The sequence below is a fragment of the Mobula hypostoma genome, chromosome 1 (genome assembly GCF_963921235.1).
Source record: "Mobula hypostoma chromosome 1, sMobHyp1.1, whole genome shotgun sequence".
Taxonomy (NCBI): domain Eukaryota; kingdom Metazoa; phylum Chordata; class Chondrichthyes; order Myliobatiformes; family Myliobatidae; genus Mobula; species Mobula hypostoma.
The window spans coordinates 102,600,700-102,623,213 of NC_086097.1; the positions used below are offsets into that span (position 1 = coordinate 102,600,700).

Genomic DNA, 22,514 nt, shown 5'->3' on the forward strand with positions numbered 1-22,514 from the left:
CTTCATTCCTGAAGTGAAGAAATACTTCGAAGAGAAGGGGCTGCCATTCAAGGTCCTCATAATTGACAATGCTCCTGGCCATCCCCAATCTCTCTGCTTTGCTGAGGATAACGTGGAAGTGATGTTCCTGCCTCCTAACACTACGTCACTGCTGCAGCCACTTGATCAAGGCATCATCAAGTGCATTAAGGCGACTTGCACCCTCCTCACCTTCGGGGGGATTTGGGCTGTCCTTGATGCTAACCCTGACTGCAGCATCGTGGATTTATGAAAGAGCTTCAGAATTGCAGATGCAATTGTGCTTATTGCAGAGGCTGTAGACACCCTAAAGCCTGAAACAGTCAATATATGTTGGAAGCTATTATGGAGTGAGGTAGTCAATGATTTCAGGGGCTTCCCCACTATTGATGTAGAAGTCAGGAATATCTTGAATGTTGGAAGAGAAGTTGGTGGGGAAGGCTTCTCTGACATCGAGGACGATGTCAAGGAACACATAGAAGAGCATAGAGAAAACCTTACCGACGAGGAACTCGAAGATCTGCTGAAATCCTCTACGGATGATGATGCAGAAGATTTAGCGGACGCAGAGTCATCAATTTGGACTCTTGAAAAATTTGCAGCAGTTTTTCAACAGGTGCAAGTGTTAAAGGATATGATCCTTGAGTACGGTCTTTTGATGGAACAAAGCCTCCGTGTCACCCGAGGGATAACAACATGCCTACAACCACTGCAAGATTTGTTTGATGATGCAAAGAAAAAAGAAAAAACAGCTTCCTATAACAGTGTTTCTAACTAAAGCATCTGTAACTATGAAGCCTCGACCTTCAACGCTTGAAGATCCTCATCCCTCAACCTCCACAGATCCTGACATTAGTATTATTGAGCCTCTTCCAATACGTCATTGTTCCCTAAACAATACAGTATAATGACTATTTACATAGCACTTACATTGTATTAGGTATTATAAGTAATCTAGAGATGATTTAAAGTATGCGGGAGGATGTACGTAGGTTATATGCAAATACTACGCCATTTTATATAAGGGACCTGAGCATCCGCGGATTTTCGTGTCCGTGGTGGGTCCTGGAACCAATCCCCCACGGGTACCGAGGGACGACTGTACCTGGAAAACTCAGGTCAGGCAGCATCTGTGGAAAGAGAAATAGTTTATTGGGTCCAATAATGTAACTGAGGAAGTCTGATGAGGAGTCTTTGGACTGAAATATTAGTTGTTTCCCTTTTCAGAAATGCAATCTGATATGCTTAGATTGTCCAGCATTTTCTATTTTTATCTCTGGATTAAGACTTCTGAACTGACCCTTGTGACACACTTTATATAGTCTCTATCCTTGCCTTCCTTGTCTGCATGAAATTTTTGTCATACTTTTCAAGTCTCCTTTACTCAAAATATGAAGTATCTACCATGATAGATTTCTGCATACTTGTGTAAAATAATGCACATAAGCACAAACATTAGCCAGCAGCTTAAGAAGTATTACCTTGAGAGAGATCTGATCACTTAATCTGGAATAAGCTGTTTGTAGTATTAGTAAAATAGCAAATAATTGTGTACTGCAATTTGCTTCTATATTGAGTCATGTGTACTTATTGTTTTTTTTGTTTCATTGCAATATAGATCTTTTCAGTTTGGCAGTTTTGTGTTTCTTCTCTAGGGTCGTAGAGCTGTAAAACATGGAACATTGCTTTCGTGTCAAGAAACAAAGCTTGAAGTTTTTGTAAGTAGTACCATTTTTTTGCACTATGCATCCAACACACATTGTTTAAGATAACTGCTCAACAGCTGTAGGAACAACCCTATTTTGCAACATGGCAGTGATTTAATAGAAATCAGTGATGCATGCCATGAAACAAAATTATCATAATATTTCTTGGCTGATCGGCCCCTTTGACAAATACCTAGTTACCTTTTGGTTTTCTGTGAGGAGAAATAGACATAAAGTGGTCACTAATGAATCCCAGGAAGAATTCTTCAAGATGCTGTGATGTACAGAATGAATTATCACAAGGAGTAAATGAGACAAGGAGACGCATTTAAGGAGAAGCTGGAGGGAGATGCATAAGGGTGTAAAGTTAAATGTAATTTGCTAAATTATTAATGCATGTATGCATTTCTAAATGACAATAAAAGAGGACTGAGTGTTCTCATAATCTAAATGAAAAGCGGTGGGAGAATGAAAAAAGCACATGTAAACCAAACAGGCTGATTCATGATCTTATGGAGAACATGTTGTCAGTACTCAGATCAAGCAGCAGTTGAAGGAAGATGCAGATTGATATTTCAGATTGCTGACATTTGATATATGAATGAATTGCTGAGTAGTTACTACTATTGTAACAATAGCACTGATACAACTAATAAATTCTTTTAAATGTTTTTGGGCAATCTGAGGAGAGTATTACAATGTTTATTGCGAATTTTTCTTCCAGAATATTTTAGACAGTGTCTTGCAGTCACCTCTTCATGTTGAGATTCTTCACTCAAGTGTTGTATCCCATCAGGCATTTGCTTTGCGTCTTCTCTCCTGGCTCAGCCAGCTTATTGGTCGTTCGGGCAAGTACAAAACTTTGGCTGAATCTTTTTTTAAAAGAAAGGTGTTGCAATAATTATGGGTAATTTTAATCTTTACATAAGTTGGCATGTATGTATTCAGTGTAACACACACAAAATGCTGAAAGAACTCAGCAGGCCAAAGAGCATCTGTGGAAAAAAGTACAGCTGACGAGTCCTGCTGAAGGATTTTGGCCCGAAGCGTCAACAGTACATTTTTCCACAGATGCTGCCTGGCCTGCTGAGTTCCTCCAGCATTTTGTCTGTGTTGCTCGGATTTCCAGCGTCTGCAGGTTTTCTCTTGTTTGTGTATTCAGTGTAGATTTTTATTAGAATATGCTGTTCAATCAACTAGACAACAGAATACTTTAAATCAGCTCATCTGCAATTAAACAGGGTGGTTAATTAATGATCTTACAGAAAAATGGGAATGCTTAAAAACCAACAAAGAATACCTAACAAAGGAGTTCCTAACCTGGGGTCCACGGACGCCTCAGTTAATGGTAGGGGTTCATGACGTGAAAAAGATTGAGAACCCCTGGTCTAACAGAAAGTAGAGTGTGAAAGTAGATTATCAGGATAACCTAGAAAATAGAACATAGAAAATCTACAGCACATTACAGGCCCTTTGTCCCACAACGTTGTGCCAACCATGTAACCTACTCCAGAAGCTGCCTAGAATTTCCCTACTACATAATCCTCTATTTTTCTAAGCTCCATGTACCTATCTAAGAATCTCTTAAAAGACACTATTTTTTCCGCCTCTACCTTCACTAGCAGTGCATTCCACACAACCCACCATTCTGTGGGCACGTGGCCAAGTGGTTAAGGCACTGGACTAGCGACCTGAAGGTCGTGAGTTCAAGCCCCAGCCGAGGCAACGTGTTGTGTCCTTGAGCAAGGCACTTAACTACACATTGCTCTGCGACGACACTGGTGCCAAGCTGTATGGGTCCTAATGCCCTTCCCTTGAACAACATTGGTGTTGTGGAAAGGGGAGACTTGCAGCATGGGCAACTGCTGGTCTTCCATACAACCTTGCCCAGGCCTGCGCCCTGGAGAGTGAAGACTTTCCAGGTGCAGATCCATGGTCTCGCAAGACTAACGGATGCCTTTTATACCACTCTGTGGAAAAACTTACCTCAGACATACCCCCCGTACCTACTTCCAAGCACCTTAAAACTATGCCCCCTTTTGTTAGCCATTTCAGCCCTGGAAAAAAAGCCTCTGGCTATCTATACGATCAATGCCTCTCATCATCTTAAGCACCTCTATCAGGTCACCTCTCATCCTTCATCACTCCAAGGAGAAAAGGCCAAGTTCAGTCAACCTATTCTCATAAGGCATGCTTTCCAATCCAGGCAACAGCCTTGTAAAACTCCTCTGCACTCTTTATAGCGTCCACATCCTTCCTGCAATGAAGTGATCAGAACTGAACACAGTACTCCAGTAACTAAGGTCTTATATAACTGTAACATTACCTCACGGCTGATGAAAGCCAACACACCATACACCTTCTTAACAACACAGTCAACCTGCACAGCAGCTTTGAGTGTCCTCTGCACACGGACCCCAAGATCTCGCTGATTCTCCACGCTGCCAAGAGTCTTACCATTATTATTATATTCTGTCTTCAAATTTGACCTACCAAGGTGAGCCACTTCACACTTATCTGTGTTGAACTCCACCTGCCACTTCTCAGCCCAGTTCTGCATCCTATCAATGTGTCTTCAACACCTCCAGCTTTTGTATTATCAACAAACTTACAAAGCACCCTTCTACTTCCTTATCCAGGTCATTTATAAAAATCACAAAGAGGAGGGGTCTCAGAACAGATCCCTTCAGAACACCACTGATCACCGTCCTCCATGCAGAATACGAACCATCCACAACCATCCTTTGCCTTCTGTGGTCAAGCCAATTCTGGATCCACAAAGCAAGGTCTCCGTGGATCCCATGCCTCATTACTTTCTGAGGCTCACATTGGGAACCTTATCAAATGTTTTACTACATCCACTGCTGTACCTTCATCAATGTGTTTTGTTACATCTAGGAGAAAAAAAAACTACCAGCAAGAGTAGATAACAAATGGTAGCTCCATTAAATATTGGACGCTTTGAGAGCAAGACTGAATAGATAATGGTAGAAAATAAGGAAATGGAGATTTTAAACAAATCCTATGTATCTGTCTTCATGGTGGAAGACTCTTCTTCCCGAATAAAATCAGGGTAAAAGGGAGGAATAAGAAAATTGGGCAAATTGTTATTAAGAAAGCTATAGGGATTACGGACTGTCAACCTCAGAAGTGGCTGCCACAATGATAGGTGCACTTGTGATTTTCCAAAGTTTCTTAATTCTGGAAAGATCAAACTGGAATGGAAAATTCCAAGTGTATCTCTTGAATAATGTTGAACCATTGTAAAGAAAGGTCAGTTTAGAACAAGTACAGAACATATTGGAAATACTGAACAGGCAGTATTTTTTAGAGGAAGAAACAGTTAACATATGATGGTCTTTCATCAGAACTGGGAAAAATTAGAAGCAATTTTTAAGTAGAGCAGAAGGGGCTAAGAGGTGGATTGGGAATGTGGGAAGAATGAAAGGGTAGGTCTATGATGGTGTGGAGAACTGGAGAGACAGTAAGTGATATCACAGGCCAGCAGAGCATGGTAAAGGTCCATGTGGAAATTGTGCAAGTATGAGTGCAACCTGAAATAGAAGTGTGGAAATAGATGAAATATGATAGAGGGTCCTGTCAACTGTGGTAGAAGGGAAACCAAAATTCATTAAGGAACACACACAAAATGCTGGAGGAACTCAGCAGGCCAGGCAGCATCTATGGGAAAAAAATACAATTGATATGTTGGGCCAAGTCCATGTGTTGCTTGGATTTCCAGCATCTGCAGATTCTGTTTGCGTTCATGAAGGAAGGTATTTTAGAGGTACCTATGGGAAAGTCTCATATTTGGAGTAGATGGGCAGAAGAACTGAATGACCCCAGTGGAATCATTACAGGAGAAAGATGGGATTGTCAAATTAGATGTGGGAGAGTAAGCTTGTTTGTAATGGATATTTGATTGAGTGGGTTGGGCTTTTGTTCATCAGATTTGAGAAGAGTCAGACACATCTTATTGAAACTTAAGTTTCTAAAAGGACTTAGTTGATATGAAGAGGAAGTTTTCTCCATTCAAGAGGGAATCTGGGACTGGGGCAAAGCTTCAGAATAAGAGATCACCCATTTAGGAAAAGAGGATGAGGAGGATTTTCTCCTCTCAAAGGATCTGTGAATCTTTGGAGATTTTTACCATAGATGTGGGGCTGAAGTCGAAGTCAGATCACTTACCATTTTATTCAGTGGTGGAACATGCTCAAGAGCAGGGGTCCCCAACCTTTTTTGCACTGCGGACCGGTTTCATATTGACAATATTCTTGCGGTCCTGCGGGGGGAGTTGGGGGGGGGGTAGGGTTGCCAACGGACGAGAGTAGAGCCAAATACGTTGTTTACACAAAGAGACTACAGTGACCATGAAGCCTTGCGCGGGCACCAGTGCGCATGCGTGCTTTGCGTATGCGTGTACGTGCCGATGTTTTCCACAAATCATTTCTGTCCATTCTGTTCGGTTGGGGGGTGAGTGTTAATCACGACTGGAATATAGGTGATAAGTGGCTAATACACTCAATTACGTTTCTAAAAGGGTTTATCTAACGAATTTAATATTAAACGCAGCACATATTTTACTCGTGTGAATACAGTAATAAGTCAATTATCGGGGAGGACGGGAGCTTGAAGTAAGTGTTGAACAAACTTCCAGTAGAAGTGGTAGAAGCAGGTTCGATATTATTTAAAGTTAAATTGGATAGGAATATAGACAGGAAAGGAATGGGGGTTATGGGCTGAGTGCAGGTCGGTGGGACTTGGTGAGAGTAGCATTCGGCACGGACTAGAAGGGCAGAGATGGCCTGTTTCTGTGCTGTAATTATTATATGGTTATATAAGTAAGTCAATAGCATCATAACATTTTAAGTAACTTTTGGATATTAAACACACAGGACATATTTTCCCTGTATGAACATATAAAATCATTGCAACGCACTAATATCGCTGAATCAGTGGGAGCCCTGGGCTTGTTTCCCTGCAACAAGATGGTCCTATCGAGGGGTGATGGGAGACGGCGATACTCGAAGGGGGTTCCTTATGTCCAGTCTATTCCGCAATTAGTTTTCCTTGCATTCATTGCAGAGATATGTTGGAAATGGAAGCAACATTTTCAGTGCTTTTGTGGCTATCTCAGAATATTTAGCCTTGACTTTGATTCAGAATGCCGGCAGAGATGTTATGTCAAACATACTTTTCAGCCCGCCGTCATTTGCAAGCTCGAGGAGTTGATCTTCTTCCCGCGCTGACATGGATGACGTGCGGGTAATGACCTCGTGTGTGTAATGGCTCAACAGTGGGCGTGACTGGGAATGAGGAAAGGTGCAGCTGACTCGTATCACTAAATCATATCGTTTCCTCGCGGCCCAGTAGCGCATGCTTTGCGGCCCGGTACTGGTCCGTGGCCCAGTGGTTGGGGACCGCTGCTCAAGGGTATCAGGATGAAGGGTCTCAGCCTGATACGTTGATGGTACTCTTTTCTATAAATGCTACCTGGCCTGATGAGTTCCTCCAACACTTTGTGTGTTGTGTCTGTTGTCTTCAAACGCTTGCAAGTTTCCATGACCTTTATAATGACATGTGTGAAAGAGATTTGCAAACTTGTATTTCTATTAATACTGTCTCTTAGACCATCACTGGTGATCAATAGTTTAGGCCCAACATAATGCACTGCCAGACTGACATGAATATCTTAAGAAATGTCTGCCTATTTCTGTTAATAAATAGCTTCAGCCTGAAATTTTGTGATAAGTTAGGTACTCAAAGTTGCACCCAGTCCAAAATCTTTTATCTGGCTGTGTGAAACTTTATTGGGGTATATATTATCCACTAATCTATTTATTTTTTTTTAATTTTATTTTTATTTGGATAAGGAATTCACAATTATCATGTACTTTTTTCACACATATAACCTTTTCCATTTTTTATATGTATAAAACTACAATTATTTATACATTCTTAAGTACACATTGAGATGATATAAAAGGAAAATAAACATTTAAATAGATAATTATGTACTGTGGTAAATCTAACCTATTAGGCTAAGTAATGAAATTAGTTGTTAAGAAAAATGGTAATAATAGTTTCCATACAACCCTTCTGGACCATTTCCACTGGTCCAAAATGTTGCATACAAGCCTATATACCAACCATTGTAGGTGTTTATATCCCAATTTGTTCGTGCTTGTTCCTGCCCGCAGACATAATTATCCAATCCCTATGTACTTATTTACTTAATTTTTTCATTTTTTTTTTATCCCTTTCCCAAATCTTTCCCTTTACTTTGTTAATTCTCTATTTTCCAAAAAAAACAAACATTTAGACTAGGGGTGCTTACGTTAGCAATATTACTGTGTTGATGAGAAGAGCAATATAAATCATTAGGAGAGTCATCTAAAGTCTGCTCGCATTGGGGTTATATATTCAATCCATTTATTCCAGATTTGATAAAATTTTTCTTTTTGAGTTCTCAGGGAGTAAGTCAACTTTTCCATTTTAAATATTTCCAAGATAATTTCATACCAATCTTCTAATGTAGGTGGTATTGGATTTAGCCATTTTCTAGTGATTGATTTCTTACTTGCCGCTAAGAGGGCCTGCAACAACTTTATATCTTCCTTCTGTTCAAGGAACAATACATGCCCCAAATAGAGCGTCTCAAAGTTCAGAGGTATCTGGGACCTAAGTACCTTAACTAATGTTCTATGAATACCTTCCCAAAATAGACTTAATTTAGGGCAATCCCAGAAAATATGAAAATGATTTGCCTCCTTGGAGTCGCACCTTCTCCAACACATCACATTTGTATCTTTATATTTTTCCTGATATGGGGTCTTGAAGTATCTTATAATGTTTTTCCAACAATGTTCTCTCCAAGTCAAAGAATTAGTCGAGGACCATTGAAAGCTGCAGATTTCCCCCCAAGCCTCCTCTGAAAGTACCAACCCCGCTTCTTTCTCCCACTTCTCTTTAATATACAGTGTATTTACATTTTTAGCATGGGAGAGTGCATTATATGGGCGAGAAACTGATTTACTAGGTATTGAACTGCAAGCCAAATTCAGAATCTTGAAAAATTCTAATTCTACTGTTGATAGGTCTGTATATCTACAACTCTGGTTAACATAGTTTCGTATTTGAAGGTACCTAAAAAAGTCATTATGTTCTAGGCCATGTTTGTCCTGCAGGATTTGGAAACTTTGTAATACTCTTTTATCTATAAATGAGAGGTAGGTTGTAAGACCTTTCTTTATCCATAGCTCAAATCTTTTATCTCCTCTGTTGGGAAGGAATTCGGTATCATATGCACACCATCTAAAGAGTTTTAACATGTTATTAATTCCACATGAATTAACCACCTTCTGCCATACTTTTAATGTAAGATTTATCCAAGCATTATTAAATCTTTCCAACTGGGCCATCAATCCTTTGTCAGCTATTGAGGCCTGAAGAGGAAAACTGTTAACTAATCCAAATTCTATTTCCTTCCATCTAGCCTTATATTCCCTATTACACCAATATAACAGAGGGGTTATCTGTGAGGCATAAAAATAATTTCTCAGGCAAGGAAGAACCATACCTCCTCCTTCCTTCCCTAACTGTAAGGTGTTATATCGAATTCTAGGTTTCCTTCCTTGCCAAATGAAGCGGGAAATCCATTTGTCCCATTCCCTGAATTGATTATCATCCACCTCCACTGGTAAAGTACAGAAAAGATATAATAACCGAGGAAGAATATTCATTTTTATAGTATTTATCCTTGAATTTAAACTTAAAAAGGGGATAAGATTCCATCTATGCATATCTGCTTTTATCTCTGAGATTAATGGCCCATAATTTACCTGTGACAGTGTTGAAAGATCCTTTGGCAGGGTTATTCCTAAATATTTTAATGATTTAGCTTCCCACTTAAGATCGTATGTATCCTGCAATTTTTTGGATGGTGTATAATTTAGGGACATAACCTGCGTTTTCTTTACATTTATTTTATAACCTGATATTTTCCCAAAGTCATCCAACAGTGTAAACAATCCTATAAATGATTTTTCTGGTTCACTCAGATAGACCAAACATCATCTGCGAATAACGCCACTTTCTGTTCAATCCCTGCCACCTTGATACCTTTTACGATTTCGCTCTGTCTTATTAGTTGGGCAAGCGGTTCAATATATAGCGCAAAAAGGAGAGGAGAAATTGGGCATCCCTGTCTAGTGCCTCTCTCTAAAATGAAGGAGTCAGAGAGGTCCCCATTTATCTTAATTCGGGCTGTAGGGCTGTCATATAGAGTCTGAATTACTTTAATAAACCTTTCTTGAAAGCCGAATCTTCCTAACACTCTGTATAGGAATGCCCAACTAACCGAATCAAAAGCTTTCTCAGCGTCCAATCCTACTACCATTGTCTCTGTCTCGTTCTTATTAACCTGTTCTAATATGTGCAGAGTTCTCCTTATGTTGTCCTGTGTTTGTCTTTGTTGAATAAATCCAGTCTGGTCTAAATGGATTAGGCCAGGTAAAAGCTTTTCCAATCTGCGCGCTAATATAGATGTAAATAGTTTGTAATCTAAATTAAGAACACTATTGGCCGATAATTGCCACATTCTAGTTTATCTTTACCCTCTTTAGGAATAACTGAAATAATCGCTTCTCTCCAGGAAGGTGGAGTTTCTCCTCTCTGCAAGATCCAATTAAAGGTGTTAAGTAGTAATGGGGCTAACTGTGTCTTCAGGGACTTGTACCACTCTGAGGTAAACCCATCAGAGCCCGGGGACTTTCCAGCCTTTAACCTAGAGATGGCCACGTTCAGTTCTTTGACAGTTACTGGTTCTAATAAACTTTCATTTTGTAAATCTGTAAGTTTAGGTAGATCTAAAAAATTCAATACACTGTCTATATAGGGCTCATTGGGGTCCGGGGTTAGGAGTACAGCTCTCGATAATATGTTTCAAAACTCTCTTGAATTTTCCCTATTGTACTCTCCACAAGCTTTGTCTTTGGACTCTTTATTTTATGAATTGTATTGTCTGCTTGTTGTTTTCGTAATTTATATGCTAATAATCTAGCTGATTTACCTCCTACTTCATAATTCTTTTGTCTCAGGTAAAGAAAATTTCTTTGAGTTTCCAACGTATAAATATCATCAATTTCACTTTGCAATTTCCTAATTTCCTGTTTTCGATTTGAATTATTTTTGTTGCTATCTACAACTTGAAGTTGTTTTAATTTTCCTTGAAGGTCTGCTAATTTTTGTGCATTGATTTTTTTCATGTGAGTAGTAATGGAAATAATTTTCCCTCTCAGTACAGCTTTCAATGTATCCCATAAAATCACTGGTGATGTTTCTCCCGTGTCATTAAGGTCTAGATATTCTTTGATTTCTCCCCTTAATCTCTCCATTACTTTTGGGTTATTGAGTATATGTGAGTTTAGCCTCCATAGTGTTTTCCTCATTTTCCTTTCCAGGATTAGAGACATAGAGACTGGGCTATGATCCGACAGATCAATTGTTGCAATATTACAGTTTTTTATCCTGAGTCTATCTGTATTAAAGATAAAGAAATAGTCTATCCTTGAATAGGCTGAATGAGGGAAAGAGTAATATGTATAATCTTTACTAGTAGGGTGTAATTCCCTCCAGACATCTATAATTCCCAACTCCTCCATCAATGAATTCACTTTCCGAGTCAGAGGTTTATTCTGAGTAACTATTCTTGAAGAATCTAATATAGGATTTAATCTAATATTAAAATCCCCTCCACAAATTACTACCCCTCGAGAACTGACCATTAGGTCAAAAATGTGTCTATAAAATGACCATTCACTACCTGGAGGAGCATAAACATTCAGCAATGTTATTTCTGTACCTTCTATTCTTCCTGTGATTTTTACAAACCGTCCTTCTTTGTCTCTAGTCTCTGAAATATGTTCATAATTAAGAGTACTTGATATTAAAGTAGCTACCCCTCTTTTGTGACTCAATTTATATGATGAATAAAATACATGCTTAAAGCCCATTCTTTTTAATTTTCCATGTTCAGATTGGCTCATATGTGTTTCCTGGAGGAAAGCTATTTGTGCCCTCTCTTTTTTCAATTTAGACATAATCTTATTTCTTTTAATTGGATTCAAAACCCCATTAACATTATAGGAAATTATTTTTACCAATTCAGTTTGCATTTTTCTCCAGTAGAAAAAAAGCACTCTCCTTTTCTAACCAAACAGTAAGCAATCCCTTCTCAACAGTAAACCAAGACATATAACCACACCCTAGACATTTCTGAACGTATAACATTTGAAAATTTTTCCCGACTTCCCACAGTGAGGCCTGAGCTCCGACCCGCCTCAGTTCAGAGGGATAACCTCTATCTTCACCCTGTGTTAGAGGGCCCTCAGCAGTTTGAATAATCATAGAGAATTTTCTCCTATTTATGTCTCGACCATATTGCTATCATTCAAGTTATTCCGCCTAGTTTATTTTCAGTTACCAGTTTTCATTTTACTTTTAAGTCCAATTTACTCTTTTCAGTCAATTCTCTTAATTAATCTGTATTCTCTGTACATTCGCGTCTGAATATTTGCAGCTTTTCCTTGTAGTTTGACACTCTGGTTCGAGTGGAGAGTCCTCACCCCACTAACTGCCACGACTTCTGCCGAATCCTCTCCAGTAGCGACTCCGGTTGGGTGATAGCTTTAATAGGTAGTCCCCGGTCCGCCAGGTCCAACGTTGCCTCTTCCACCGTAGCGTAAGTTTTTGTCCCTTCGTCGTAAAAGACTCTCAGCCGAGCTGGATACAGGGTCTGGAATCTGATGTTGTTTTCCTTCAGGACTCTCCGTGTTTCCGTATATTCTTTCCATCTGGCAAGAATCCCCGGTGCGTAGTCGTGGTCTAAACTGATTTTGCAGTTGTTCCACATGAAACCTTTCTTTTGCCATGCTCTTTTAAGCACCTCTTCCTTCGTTCTGTAACTGAGAAATCTGATCAGAATCGATCTGGGCTGGGCGCCTGCCGGAGGCTGTGGTGCCAACGCGCGGTGAGCCCTTTCTATCTGTAGGTCTTTTGCAGCCGGTATATCAAGGTTCTCTCTGAGCAGCCTCTCCACGAAGGGAATCATCAATCCGGGTTTTCCTTCGGGAACTCCGTAGATCCTCACATTTTCCCTTCTCGAGCGGCCTTCCCGATCCACCAGCTTCCACTGGAGCTGGTCTTGTAGCTTCAGCATTTCTGCTATCACTTCCTCGGCGTTCCGTAGCTTCTCCTCAATACCAACAATCCTCGCTTCGGCTTCATCTATCTGCGAGTTAGTTTTTACTATTTCTCCTTTAATATCTTCCAGCTGTTTGCTGTTATCTTGTCGGAACTCGCAAATCTCTCCGAGAATCAAAGACAGAGTCACCGATTCCCCCTCATTATCTCCGTCCTGGCTTGCCATGGGGGAGCTAGGCCCGTTGCCTTGCTGCATCTCTTTATGTTTATCAGCCTTCGAAGCGGACTTTTTATTCTTGTTCTTAGACATCATCTTTGCCCCTTTTATTAATATAGTTATGCAATATTAAGTATTCGTCTAAATTCGATTTTGGGACAGTTTACCTTCTTTTTTGTCGAGAGACCTTTTCCTTACGCTGCCATTCCCTTGCTGACCCCACTAATCTATTTAATCTTTCTTTTTTAAATTAACTTGATCAAGTTAGAGAAACAAGGTGTGTATGTATTTTAAAGCAGCATCAATTCAAGTATCACCTCCTTCACAATACTTTCCTTTTTATTGCAGTTAATTGTACATGCAGGTTAACTTCCTGGAGTTTAATGTCTTCACCTGCTTGGATATGTGGTCCAAATAAGTATTTCTCCAGTCCTTATTAACTGGATGAGCCGTTGACTTAATGCACTTTTCTCTGCCTCTTGAGACTACATGGAAATGCAGAAATGCATAAATTTAACAAGCTTGACTGCCAAAAGCATTGTTAGGATAAATTTGCATCATTTAAAGATTTTTATAAAGTGCTCATAAGCAGGGCCAGCTGTTATTGCCACTATAGGAAGTTCCACTATTTCAACCCAGCAGCAACGAAGGAACTTTGGGAGTCTTTACATTTCATGTTTGTGTGAGATCTAGAGGATAACTTGCAGACAGTGGTATCGATTCTGCTAGCTGCCTTTGTTCCTCTGCATGCAGAGGGGGTAATAGGTTTGGAAAGTGTTACAGGAAAAAGTCATGGTAAACTGTTGAGATGGTATACACAACAGCAAGGATGCAGTAGTAGTGAATGTTTAAAGGTATGTCAATCAAGCAATATGCTTTATGGCAGGGGTCCCCAACCTTTTTTGCACCGTCTTAATATTGACAATATTCTTGCGGACCAGCCGACCGGGGTTGGGGGGGTGGGTTGGTTATTAATCACGACCGAATATAGATAATAAGTCAACTGTAAGTCACTTATAAGTGGCTAATACACTCAATTTGGTTTCTAAAAGGGTTTATCTAACGAATTTAGCGTTAAATACAGCATATATTTTCCCCGTAGGAACATATAAAATCATTGCAACACACCAATATGACTGAATCAGTGGGAGCCCTGGGCTTGTTTCCTTGCAACAAGACAGTCCCATCGAGGGGTGATGGGAGACAGCGATACTCGATGGGGGTTCCTTATGCAATGACCTTGCGTGCGTTCAAGTTCCAACAGTGGGCATGACAGGGAATGAGGAAAGGTGCAGCTGACTCAGTATCGTTTCATATCGCCAAATCATAATGTTTCCTCGTGGCCCGGTAGCACATGCTTTGCGGCCTGGTGGTTGGAGACCAATGCTTTATGGGATCAAACTATGAATGTTGTTGCAACAGCGTTCATCCTGGCAAGTGGAATTATTCCATCGGTCCATAGTCTGTTAGTAGAAAGCGTTTTGGGAGTTTGTTTGAGTAGATACAAAATGTTTGTTCTTCTTTTGTATAGCTGGATTGCGTCAAATTTTCTGTGAAGTTGTACTTCACCAACCTCCAGGCTCGGATCAACCTTGCCTGGTCAGCAAATTAATGTTAGCTGACACCAAATTGTGGAAAGGTGAGTTGGTCAATATTTTGGTATTTTCTAATTGGGTCTTAAACATCCAATTCTAATTGATTAGGCACAAGATATCCACAAATATGTTTATACTGTTTCCTGTGTTCTTAAAAGAAATTTTCTTTCTCATTCAGAAGACTGGATTTGACATAATTTTATTTAGTGATGCAGAGCGGAGTAGGCCATTTCTGCCATGCTGTCCCAGCAACCCCATAACCTCGATTAACCATAACCTAATCAAGGGACAATTTACAGTGACCGACTAATCTACCCAGTATATCATTGGACTGTGGGAGGAAACTGGAGCACCCGTTCCATGGGGAGGATGTACAGAGCCGCCTTACAGAATAGTGCTAGAATTGATCTCTGAACTCTGGAGTATCCTGAGCTTTAATAATGTCACGCTAATTGCTTCACCACTGTGGTGCCCTTTGGTTGTTCTGATGCTCAATAATTTCAAAATGAATATGCCATCCTAATGCAGGATTGTATCTGAAATGAGTTCCATTCTTAACTTTTCTCCACTTAACTGAGCACTTCTGATTGAGTTCTCACTTGAGGATAGCACTTTAGAGGGTATTGTTGAGATTGTACCTGCAGTACTCCATGCTGATTGGCTCTGTGTATGAAACAAAAGATAAGTATAGATGGCATGTCAAGCAAAGTACATGTGACAAAGAAAAACAATTTACCAATTTATTGCCTTGCATGCTAAGTGTTTCCAGCTTTCCCTGTTTTTTCAGATTTACTGCATCTGCAGCTTTTTGATTTCTATGCATAATTTTCACTTGATTGACAGTTGATTTGCTGAAGAGGGCATCATTTGAAATAGATTCATTTCATGGTTTCTTTCACCACCAAATCTGATGGTACTTCGTGGAAACCTTCATAGTAGAATTGTTGGTTAACCCACTGACCGATCTGTTAAATGCTATCTGTTTTTTGCTGGTGCTGTAACAGTTCTCCCTTCTGTTTGCATGAACAGGAACCTATAAAATTTACAACTCTAGCTATGCTTTTTCTTTATTATGGGGCACCATCGTAATGCAGTGGTTAGTGCGACGTTATTACAGCTGAGGATGGTCAGAGTTCAATTTTGATGTCGTCTTGTGTTGTAACATGAATATAGCCACCGGAGAGACACTGAAGCTAATGGATATAGAAGTGCTTTATTCAACAAAATGAGACAGTCCTGGAGGAAGAGGCCCGTTTGAACCAATTTTACATGACATTGAACTTTAGCATATAAAAAAGGACAATTCTGTAGTTTCAATGTACTGAATTTTCGCATCTCCTCCTTCATCCCCATGCTCCAGACACCCAAAATGAATATTAATCAGCTTTGACTGGTTTGCAATTAACTAGTGTTCGCAGCTTCTGGAAACTATTGTCCAGAGATGCATTTTAAATTTTATCTACAATCCCCATTCAGGTCTAATGATTGGTTGCTGAAGTTAGTTGCTGAGGTTAATATTTGCTACATACTTTAATTCCAGAATATGCACTAACACTCTGTTAGCAAGTTTGTATGATCTTTCCCATGTGCACATGGGTTTTCTCCCACTATCCAAAGACATGCAAATTAGTAGGTTAATTAGTCATTGTAATTTGTTCTGTGATTTGGCCAGGGTTAAATAGGTGGGTTCTGGGCAGTGCGGCTCAAAAGGCTGCAAGGACCTGTAGTATTCTGAAGTACTCTGAATGGAAAACGTTTTGAGTGTTTGGATGCATTTGGCAATCAGAATGAGCTCTGTGCCCATGACTGCAGAAATTAATTAATTTCATTGAGCTGTAATTTTTTAATTGTTGAGAACAAAAATGTGGCATTTGCAAAAGCAGAAAAATAAAAATACGATGTGAATGTGCAATTTTTTGAATGCAGGAGCTCGCAAAGTCTTCCATGAATTAATAGTGTGCATTTTGCTGATGGAAACAGAATACAAGCGACTCTTTGCTGTTGAATTTATCACAGTAAGTGTTATCATTTAATGAATTAAAGAAAATTTACACCACAGGAGACCATTTGTCTTGTTGTTTGTCAATCATCCCTGCTGTACTTCAGTCGGTGAGATTTGGAAGTGGGTTTGTATCATGTTTGCCCTGTGTTCAGAACCGAGGACAAGTAGAGAGGATCAAAGCATAATATTTTTGTTGTAATAGCAAAACATAAGAACAGCAAAAGAACATTCCCTGGCTTAGTCAAATAATTTGGGTAATTCCTTAGACAAAGATGCCAAATTTTTGGTAAACACAGTGGTGTTTGATAGTATAGATGTTAATGTGATATTACTATTGGAGAGGAAGCCCAGAACCAAAGATAGCAAGTATTGCATGATCATTAATAAATACAATAAGTGTTCAAAAGGAATTTCTTTACTAAGTTTGTGGTTGGAATGTAGAACCTGCAACTCCATGGAAGAGTTGAGGTGACTACAACAGATGCATTTACCATGAAGCTCAGTGCACTAGGAAGAACTGGTCAGGATAAGGATATAGAAAGGGTGTTTCCATTGGTAGGGAAGTTTAGGATCTAAGAGTAAGTCCTCATAATTAAGGGATGTCCCTTTAAAACTGATAAGAGGACACATTTCTTTAGGTAAAGTTGGGCGGGGGGTTGAAATCTGTAGATTCACTGCCATGGAGGGCTGTGGAGCCAAGTCATAAGTGTATTTAAAGCCTAGTAAGTTTTACAAAACATTAACATGTTCTTGAAGTGGGTGGATTGTGATCTAATTGAACAAGTGAGAGAAGGGGAATTTGTCCCTGATCCTTCATCGGCCATTCCTATTCCCTTGTACTATAAACTTGATTACAGCTTGGACCAAAAATTGCTTTTGGTCCATGCTGTAATCAAGGTTACAGAGAGCTTGTATCAAGGAATAAAGGTTAGCGTTAGCATATTTATACACTCGGGGCTAAATAGCATATTCATTGTTTCTGTAGGTAAAATGAAGTAAATAGTGAGTGAAACCTTGTATGGAGTGTCAACATCAGTATGAATTTTGTGAGCCAAGTGACCTGTTCCTGTGCAGTAAATTCTACAAATTTTTCACCTTGGTGGCTGGGCCAGCAAGTTTTTCTCTATGTGCTTCGTGATTTAAAGATTATCTGTTTATTCCCAACAGCATTACAAGCAATTGCAGCTTAATTTTGTGGAGGATGATCACGATCGAAACATATCTGTGACTGCTCAGTCTGTACAAATATTTACTGTTCCAACACTGGTAAGTAGGACAAGTATTGTGTGCACATTTTGCGAACCTAAGATGCGCAGGTTAGAACTTGCCTTCTCCGAAGATCATCAGGGATTAATGATTGACATTAGATAAATTACATTTGTAGTGAAGATCAGTTTGAAACCTGAGCTGTTAATTGTTAATCAATGATCTGGCACCATCTTTGAGAGGAAAATCTCTTTGTTTCTCAGAGATGCTACAATTTTTATTCCTTTTTCTCACCAGCTTATCTGTTCCTCAGCCTCACAGGAAAAATTGTAGCAAAAAGTGAAATGGTTCTAATTTAATTTCTCTATAATCAATTTTGATTGAATATTACAGTGAACTTTTACTTTTTGTTAGGCTCGTTATTTGATTGAAGAACATGGTGCACTAAGAATCATCATCGAGACCATAATTGAGCTGTTTTCTGAGCACATGGATAATGGCAAGCTTCACTTTCAGAGTAGCTACCAGGAAAAATCACTAAGGAAGCAAATGGTCTTTTATGATCTTAAGTAAGTACATCTTCAAACCCAGCTATTCGGAGTTCTGGTACAATGACACAGTTGCTCAACCGCACTTCTCAGTTTGATTGGATTGTTTAACTTCATGAGTTTTTATTTTGAAGGACTTGAATTGCATAATGTGGAGTGATAAAATCAACAAAGCATGAATCAAATTAATCTTGTATGCAGGCTGCTTTTGTATAAGCAAAGGAAAAAAAGGTGTGAATCCATGAACTGTTCTTGAATCAGCCTACTTTTTTTCCTTTAACATCAAATAGGTGATCTGGTACAAATTAATACATTTGTGATGTAACAACTACAACTATAACAACTAAACTTCAAAAAATACTTAATTGCTGACAAAAACCTTGTGATTCTTATACTTAAGGAAAAGTACTGCAGAAATATGGATGCACATGTAGATCATTTTTATGACTCCATTGATTCGTCTGTGGTACTTCACTGAGTGGCCATTTGCAGGAAGCCTCGCAAACCTTTGCATCACTTCCATCATTCCTGAATTGTTACTTGCTTTACTTTTCCCCTCCACCTCAAACTTGTATCCAAATGAAGGGTCTTAACCCAAAACATCAACTGTCTATTTCCCTCCACAGTTGCTGCCTGACCTGCCTGAATTCCTCCAGCACTTTGTTATCTGTACCTTTATTGCTCCAGTGAGAACAGTCTGTGATGTGTCCCTGCTGCACCTCCACAGGAATATGCTGCAATTGCCTCGAAGTGCGAAGAGACTTCAAAAATGGGCTCAATGATTCTCACCCTGCAAAAGGAGTGTCGCCGGAGTGCTGGGAAAGTGGGAGGTTTCAGAGGGATAACTTTAGTCGGGTAGGGAATGATACTGCTAAATAATGTGGAGTATTTGATCTAAGGTTAAGTCCTTCAGTACTTAGTATCTAGTTGTAGTTCCATGGAAGCTTGTATGGCCTGACATAGACTAGCATTTGTTAGAGGTAAAAAGGAAAGGAAAATATAAAACTGATTTGGTAAGTGCACTTAACTGTCATGTGAGGGAAAAGTATAGTGATCATACTCAGATTTATACAGATGGTGCTAAGGAACCTGAAACAGGAATGACAGGGTTTGGGGTGGCTATACCAGCAAACGAAATTGGAATCAGCAGAAGAACATCAAATAAGTTAGGGGTGTATACAGTGGAGATGCTGGCAGTGTTGGTTGCGTTTGCAATGGGTGGAGAAAGCTAGACAAGTCAAAGTGTTGATATGCTCAGATTTATCCTCAGTTCTAACAAGTTTTAAGTCTTTTCACTCAAACAGTTGGCAAGATGTACTTTATGAAGTCCTTCAGTCAGTCACAAGAATTGCAAATTAGGGAGGTCAGGTAAAATTTCTATGGGTTCCAGCACATGTAGAGGTGAAGGGGAATGAGAGGGTGGATGAATTGGCGAAGAGGGCGTTAACGAAAGAAAATATAGAAATGTACATTAGTATCAGTAAAGCAGCAGTTAAGTGTGTAATCTGGGAAAAAATTGACCAAATGTGGCAAGAAAGATGGGACAGGGAGGGGAAAGGGAGGCATTTATATCAACTACAAAAGAGTGTTGCAGCTACTAGGGTAGGTAGTGGATACAGAAGAGAGGAGACTGTGTGGACTAGGTTAAGGCTGGGGCACTACGTTAAACAAAACATTGAAGATGATAGGAAAACACCAGGATTGTGTGAGGAATGTCAGGAAGAGAGTCAGTAGAACATGTAGTTCTGAGTTGCAGGAAGTATGGGATACAGAGAGAGGATGAGAATCAATCTAAGGGAATTGGGGGTGCAGCAATTCACATTAAAAGGATTGCTGGGCATGAGTGAGAGAGCACAGGTCAGGGTATTTTTAGCTTTCTTAAGGGGTACAGGGTTTTTTTTAATATAGGATATGATGGATAAGCAGGAATAGGATGGCCAAAGATGGAAGGATAAAGTGTAGGTTAGGGTATGTGTGTATGAGAGATTGGGTGAAGGGATTTAGAATGCAAGTCTATTATACACTCCGGAGCAGAAGTTGGCGGTAATGCACCATTAAGCTGGGTACCAACCGCCGTAAAACAAGAAAAAGAAGAGACTTCAAAAAATTAATAATAAAAATTGTCTTTTAAAGTTATGAAGTGGTTTGATATGAAATGCTTTTTGAGGAAGAATGACTTTGTAGAAATAATTAATTCAGAAGATTTTTTTTCATGTTGGTTTAGACCTTTGTAGTTTATTGGTCTTTGCCACACAATATAATGCATTCACTCTGATTTGCCACTGGAATCTTTCTTCATTCATCGTTCTTCAAAAGTGACCAATTTTGTTTGAAATACTTTTCCATTTTGGTCACTTTGTGTCAGAGATAATTAAATGTGACATAGGATTTATTTTTTTTATTTAGGGATACAGCACATACTCTTCTGACCAAACGAGTCTGTGCCTTCCAGTTACAGCCATGTGACCGATGTGGGAGGAAAGCAGAGCATCCAGAGGAAACCAACGCAGTCATGGGGAGAACGTACAAGCTCCTTACAGACAGTGATTGAATTGAACCCGGATTGCAGGCTCTTTAATAGCATTATGCTAACTGCTATGCTATTGTGATGCCCCAAATTGCAAGCTGGAGTGGGGGGGTTTGTGGGGGAACAGGGATAATCTGAACCAGCTCACAGTTTGGAGTCACTCTGCAGAAAACAACATTTTTAAATGGACCAATCTGTGTTATCATTGACCAATGTGTACTTATTCCATTCACAGAGAACTCAAGTAGCAGAATGAATCTCTTGTTTGTAGTGACTTGCAGTTTACACTGATAATGTGATTGAGAATATTGATGTCACTGACAAGGGTTGTTTTTATTGCCCTTTCCTAATTGTCCTTGATGATGGGCCTCATTGTGGTCATAATACTTTAATGGAGAGGGGATGTTAGAGAGGCAGTTCCAGGATTTAGGTCCTGGGCGATGAAGGACCAAGTCACTATGGTATGCAGCTTCAAAGGTGTTCCCATGCATTTTCTGTCTTGGTTGTTGAGAGGTCATATGTTTGGGAATAAATATTTTGCTTTGTCGATGGCATATCAATGAAGTTGGTTACTTTGTTCTGGATAACTCCTTGATTCCACACTAAATCAATTGGCACCTTGGTGCTCTCACCTCAGCTGCTGACTAAAATTGTGATTAAAGTCGAGCCAATTGGTAGCTGTGGGCATTTTCCATCTATCCCATCCGGTTTCAAAAGGAGTTTTCAAGGTGTGAAGACAATTCATCTACAATGCCCAGTTCATTGACACCCAATGCTTATTCATAATTTCCAAGGTGTGTCAGGAGTGTAATAGAATACTCCACACTTGCCTGAATGAGTACAACTCCAACAGCATTCTAAACCTAACACCAATTGATTGGTACCTGTCCACAACTCTAAACATTTCTTCTATCCACCATCACACAAGCACTGTACTGTGTACCATTTACAAAATGTGCAGGAGTTATTTGCCCAGCTTCTCTGAAAGCACTTTCCAAATTGTAACCTGTGACTACTATCACCAAATCAATTGAGGGCAACAGGCATAGGGAATCACAACTACTTGACAATATGCTATCTTGACTTCAAAATGTACAGTTGCTCAAAAAAAAAAGTTTAGGAGCACTTTGCTTGGTATTCTGCATTAATAACCCATAAAACATGGCCTGATCTTCATCCAACTCACAATGATAGACAAGCGCAATCTGCTTAAACTAATAACACACAATTGTACTACTTCTTGTCAATACTGAGTACACAATTTTAACAATCACAGTCCAGGTTCAAAAAAGTATGTGAACCTCTGGGGTAATGCTTTCTACAAAAGCTATATGGAGTCAGGAGTTCCAATCAGTGAGATGAGATTGGAGGTGTGGGTTGTAGAGGTGCCCACAAAGTCAGGTTACTGACGGAGACTGCTTTTCTCAAGAAAGATTTGTTTATGTGCACCATGCCATGAGCAAAACAACAATCAGAGGACCTCAGAAGAATTG

The 22,514-nt window shown here is 39.5% G+C and overlaps 1 protein-coding gene across 2 annotated transcripts in view; it reads left to right on the top strand.

Annotated features, from left to right (window-relative positions):
• The window catches only part of ubr1 (ubiquitin protein ligase E3 component n-recognin 1), a 294,835-nt gene that overhangs the window by 92,819 nt on the left and 179,502 nt on the right, over window positions 1-22,514 (top strand). For both annotated transcript variants that reach the window (XM_063054144.1, XM_063054153.1), the window contains 6 exons: window positions 1,674-1,736; window positions 2,449-2,572; window positions 14,675-14,782; window positions 16,665-16,753; window positions 17,908-18,006; window positions 18,361-18,515. In XM_063054144.1, coding sequence (XP_062910214.1) covers window positions 1,674-1,736; window positions 2,449-2,572; window positions 14,675-14,782; window positions 16,665-16,753; window positions 17,908-18,006; window positions 18,361-18,515 — 638 coding nt within the window. The remainder of the gene's footprint in view (window positions 1-1,673; window positions 1,737-2,448; window positions 2,573-14,674; window positions 14,783-16,664; window positions 16,754-17,907; window positions 18,007-18,360; window positions 18,516-22,514) is intronic.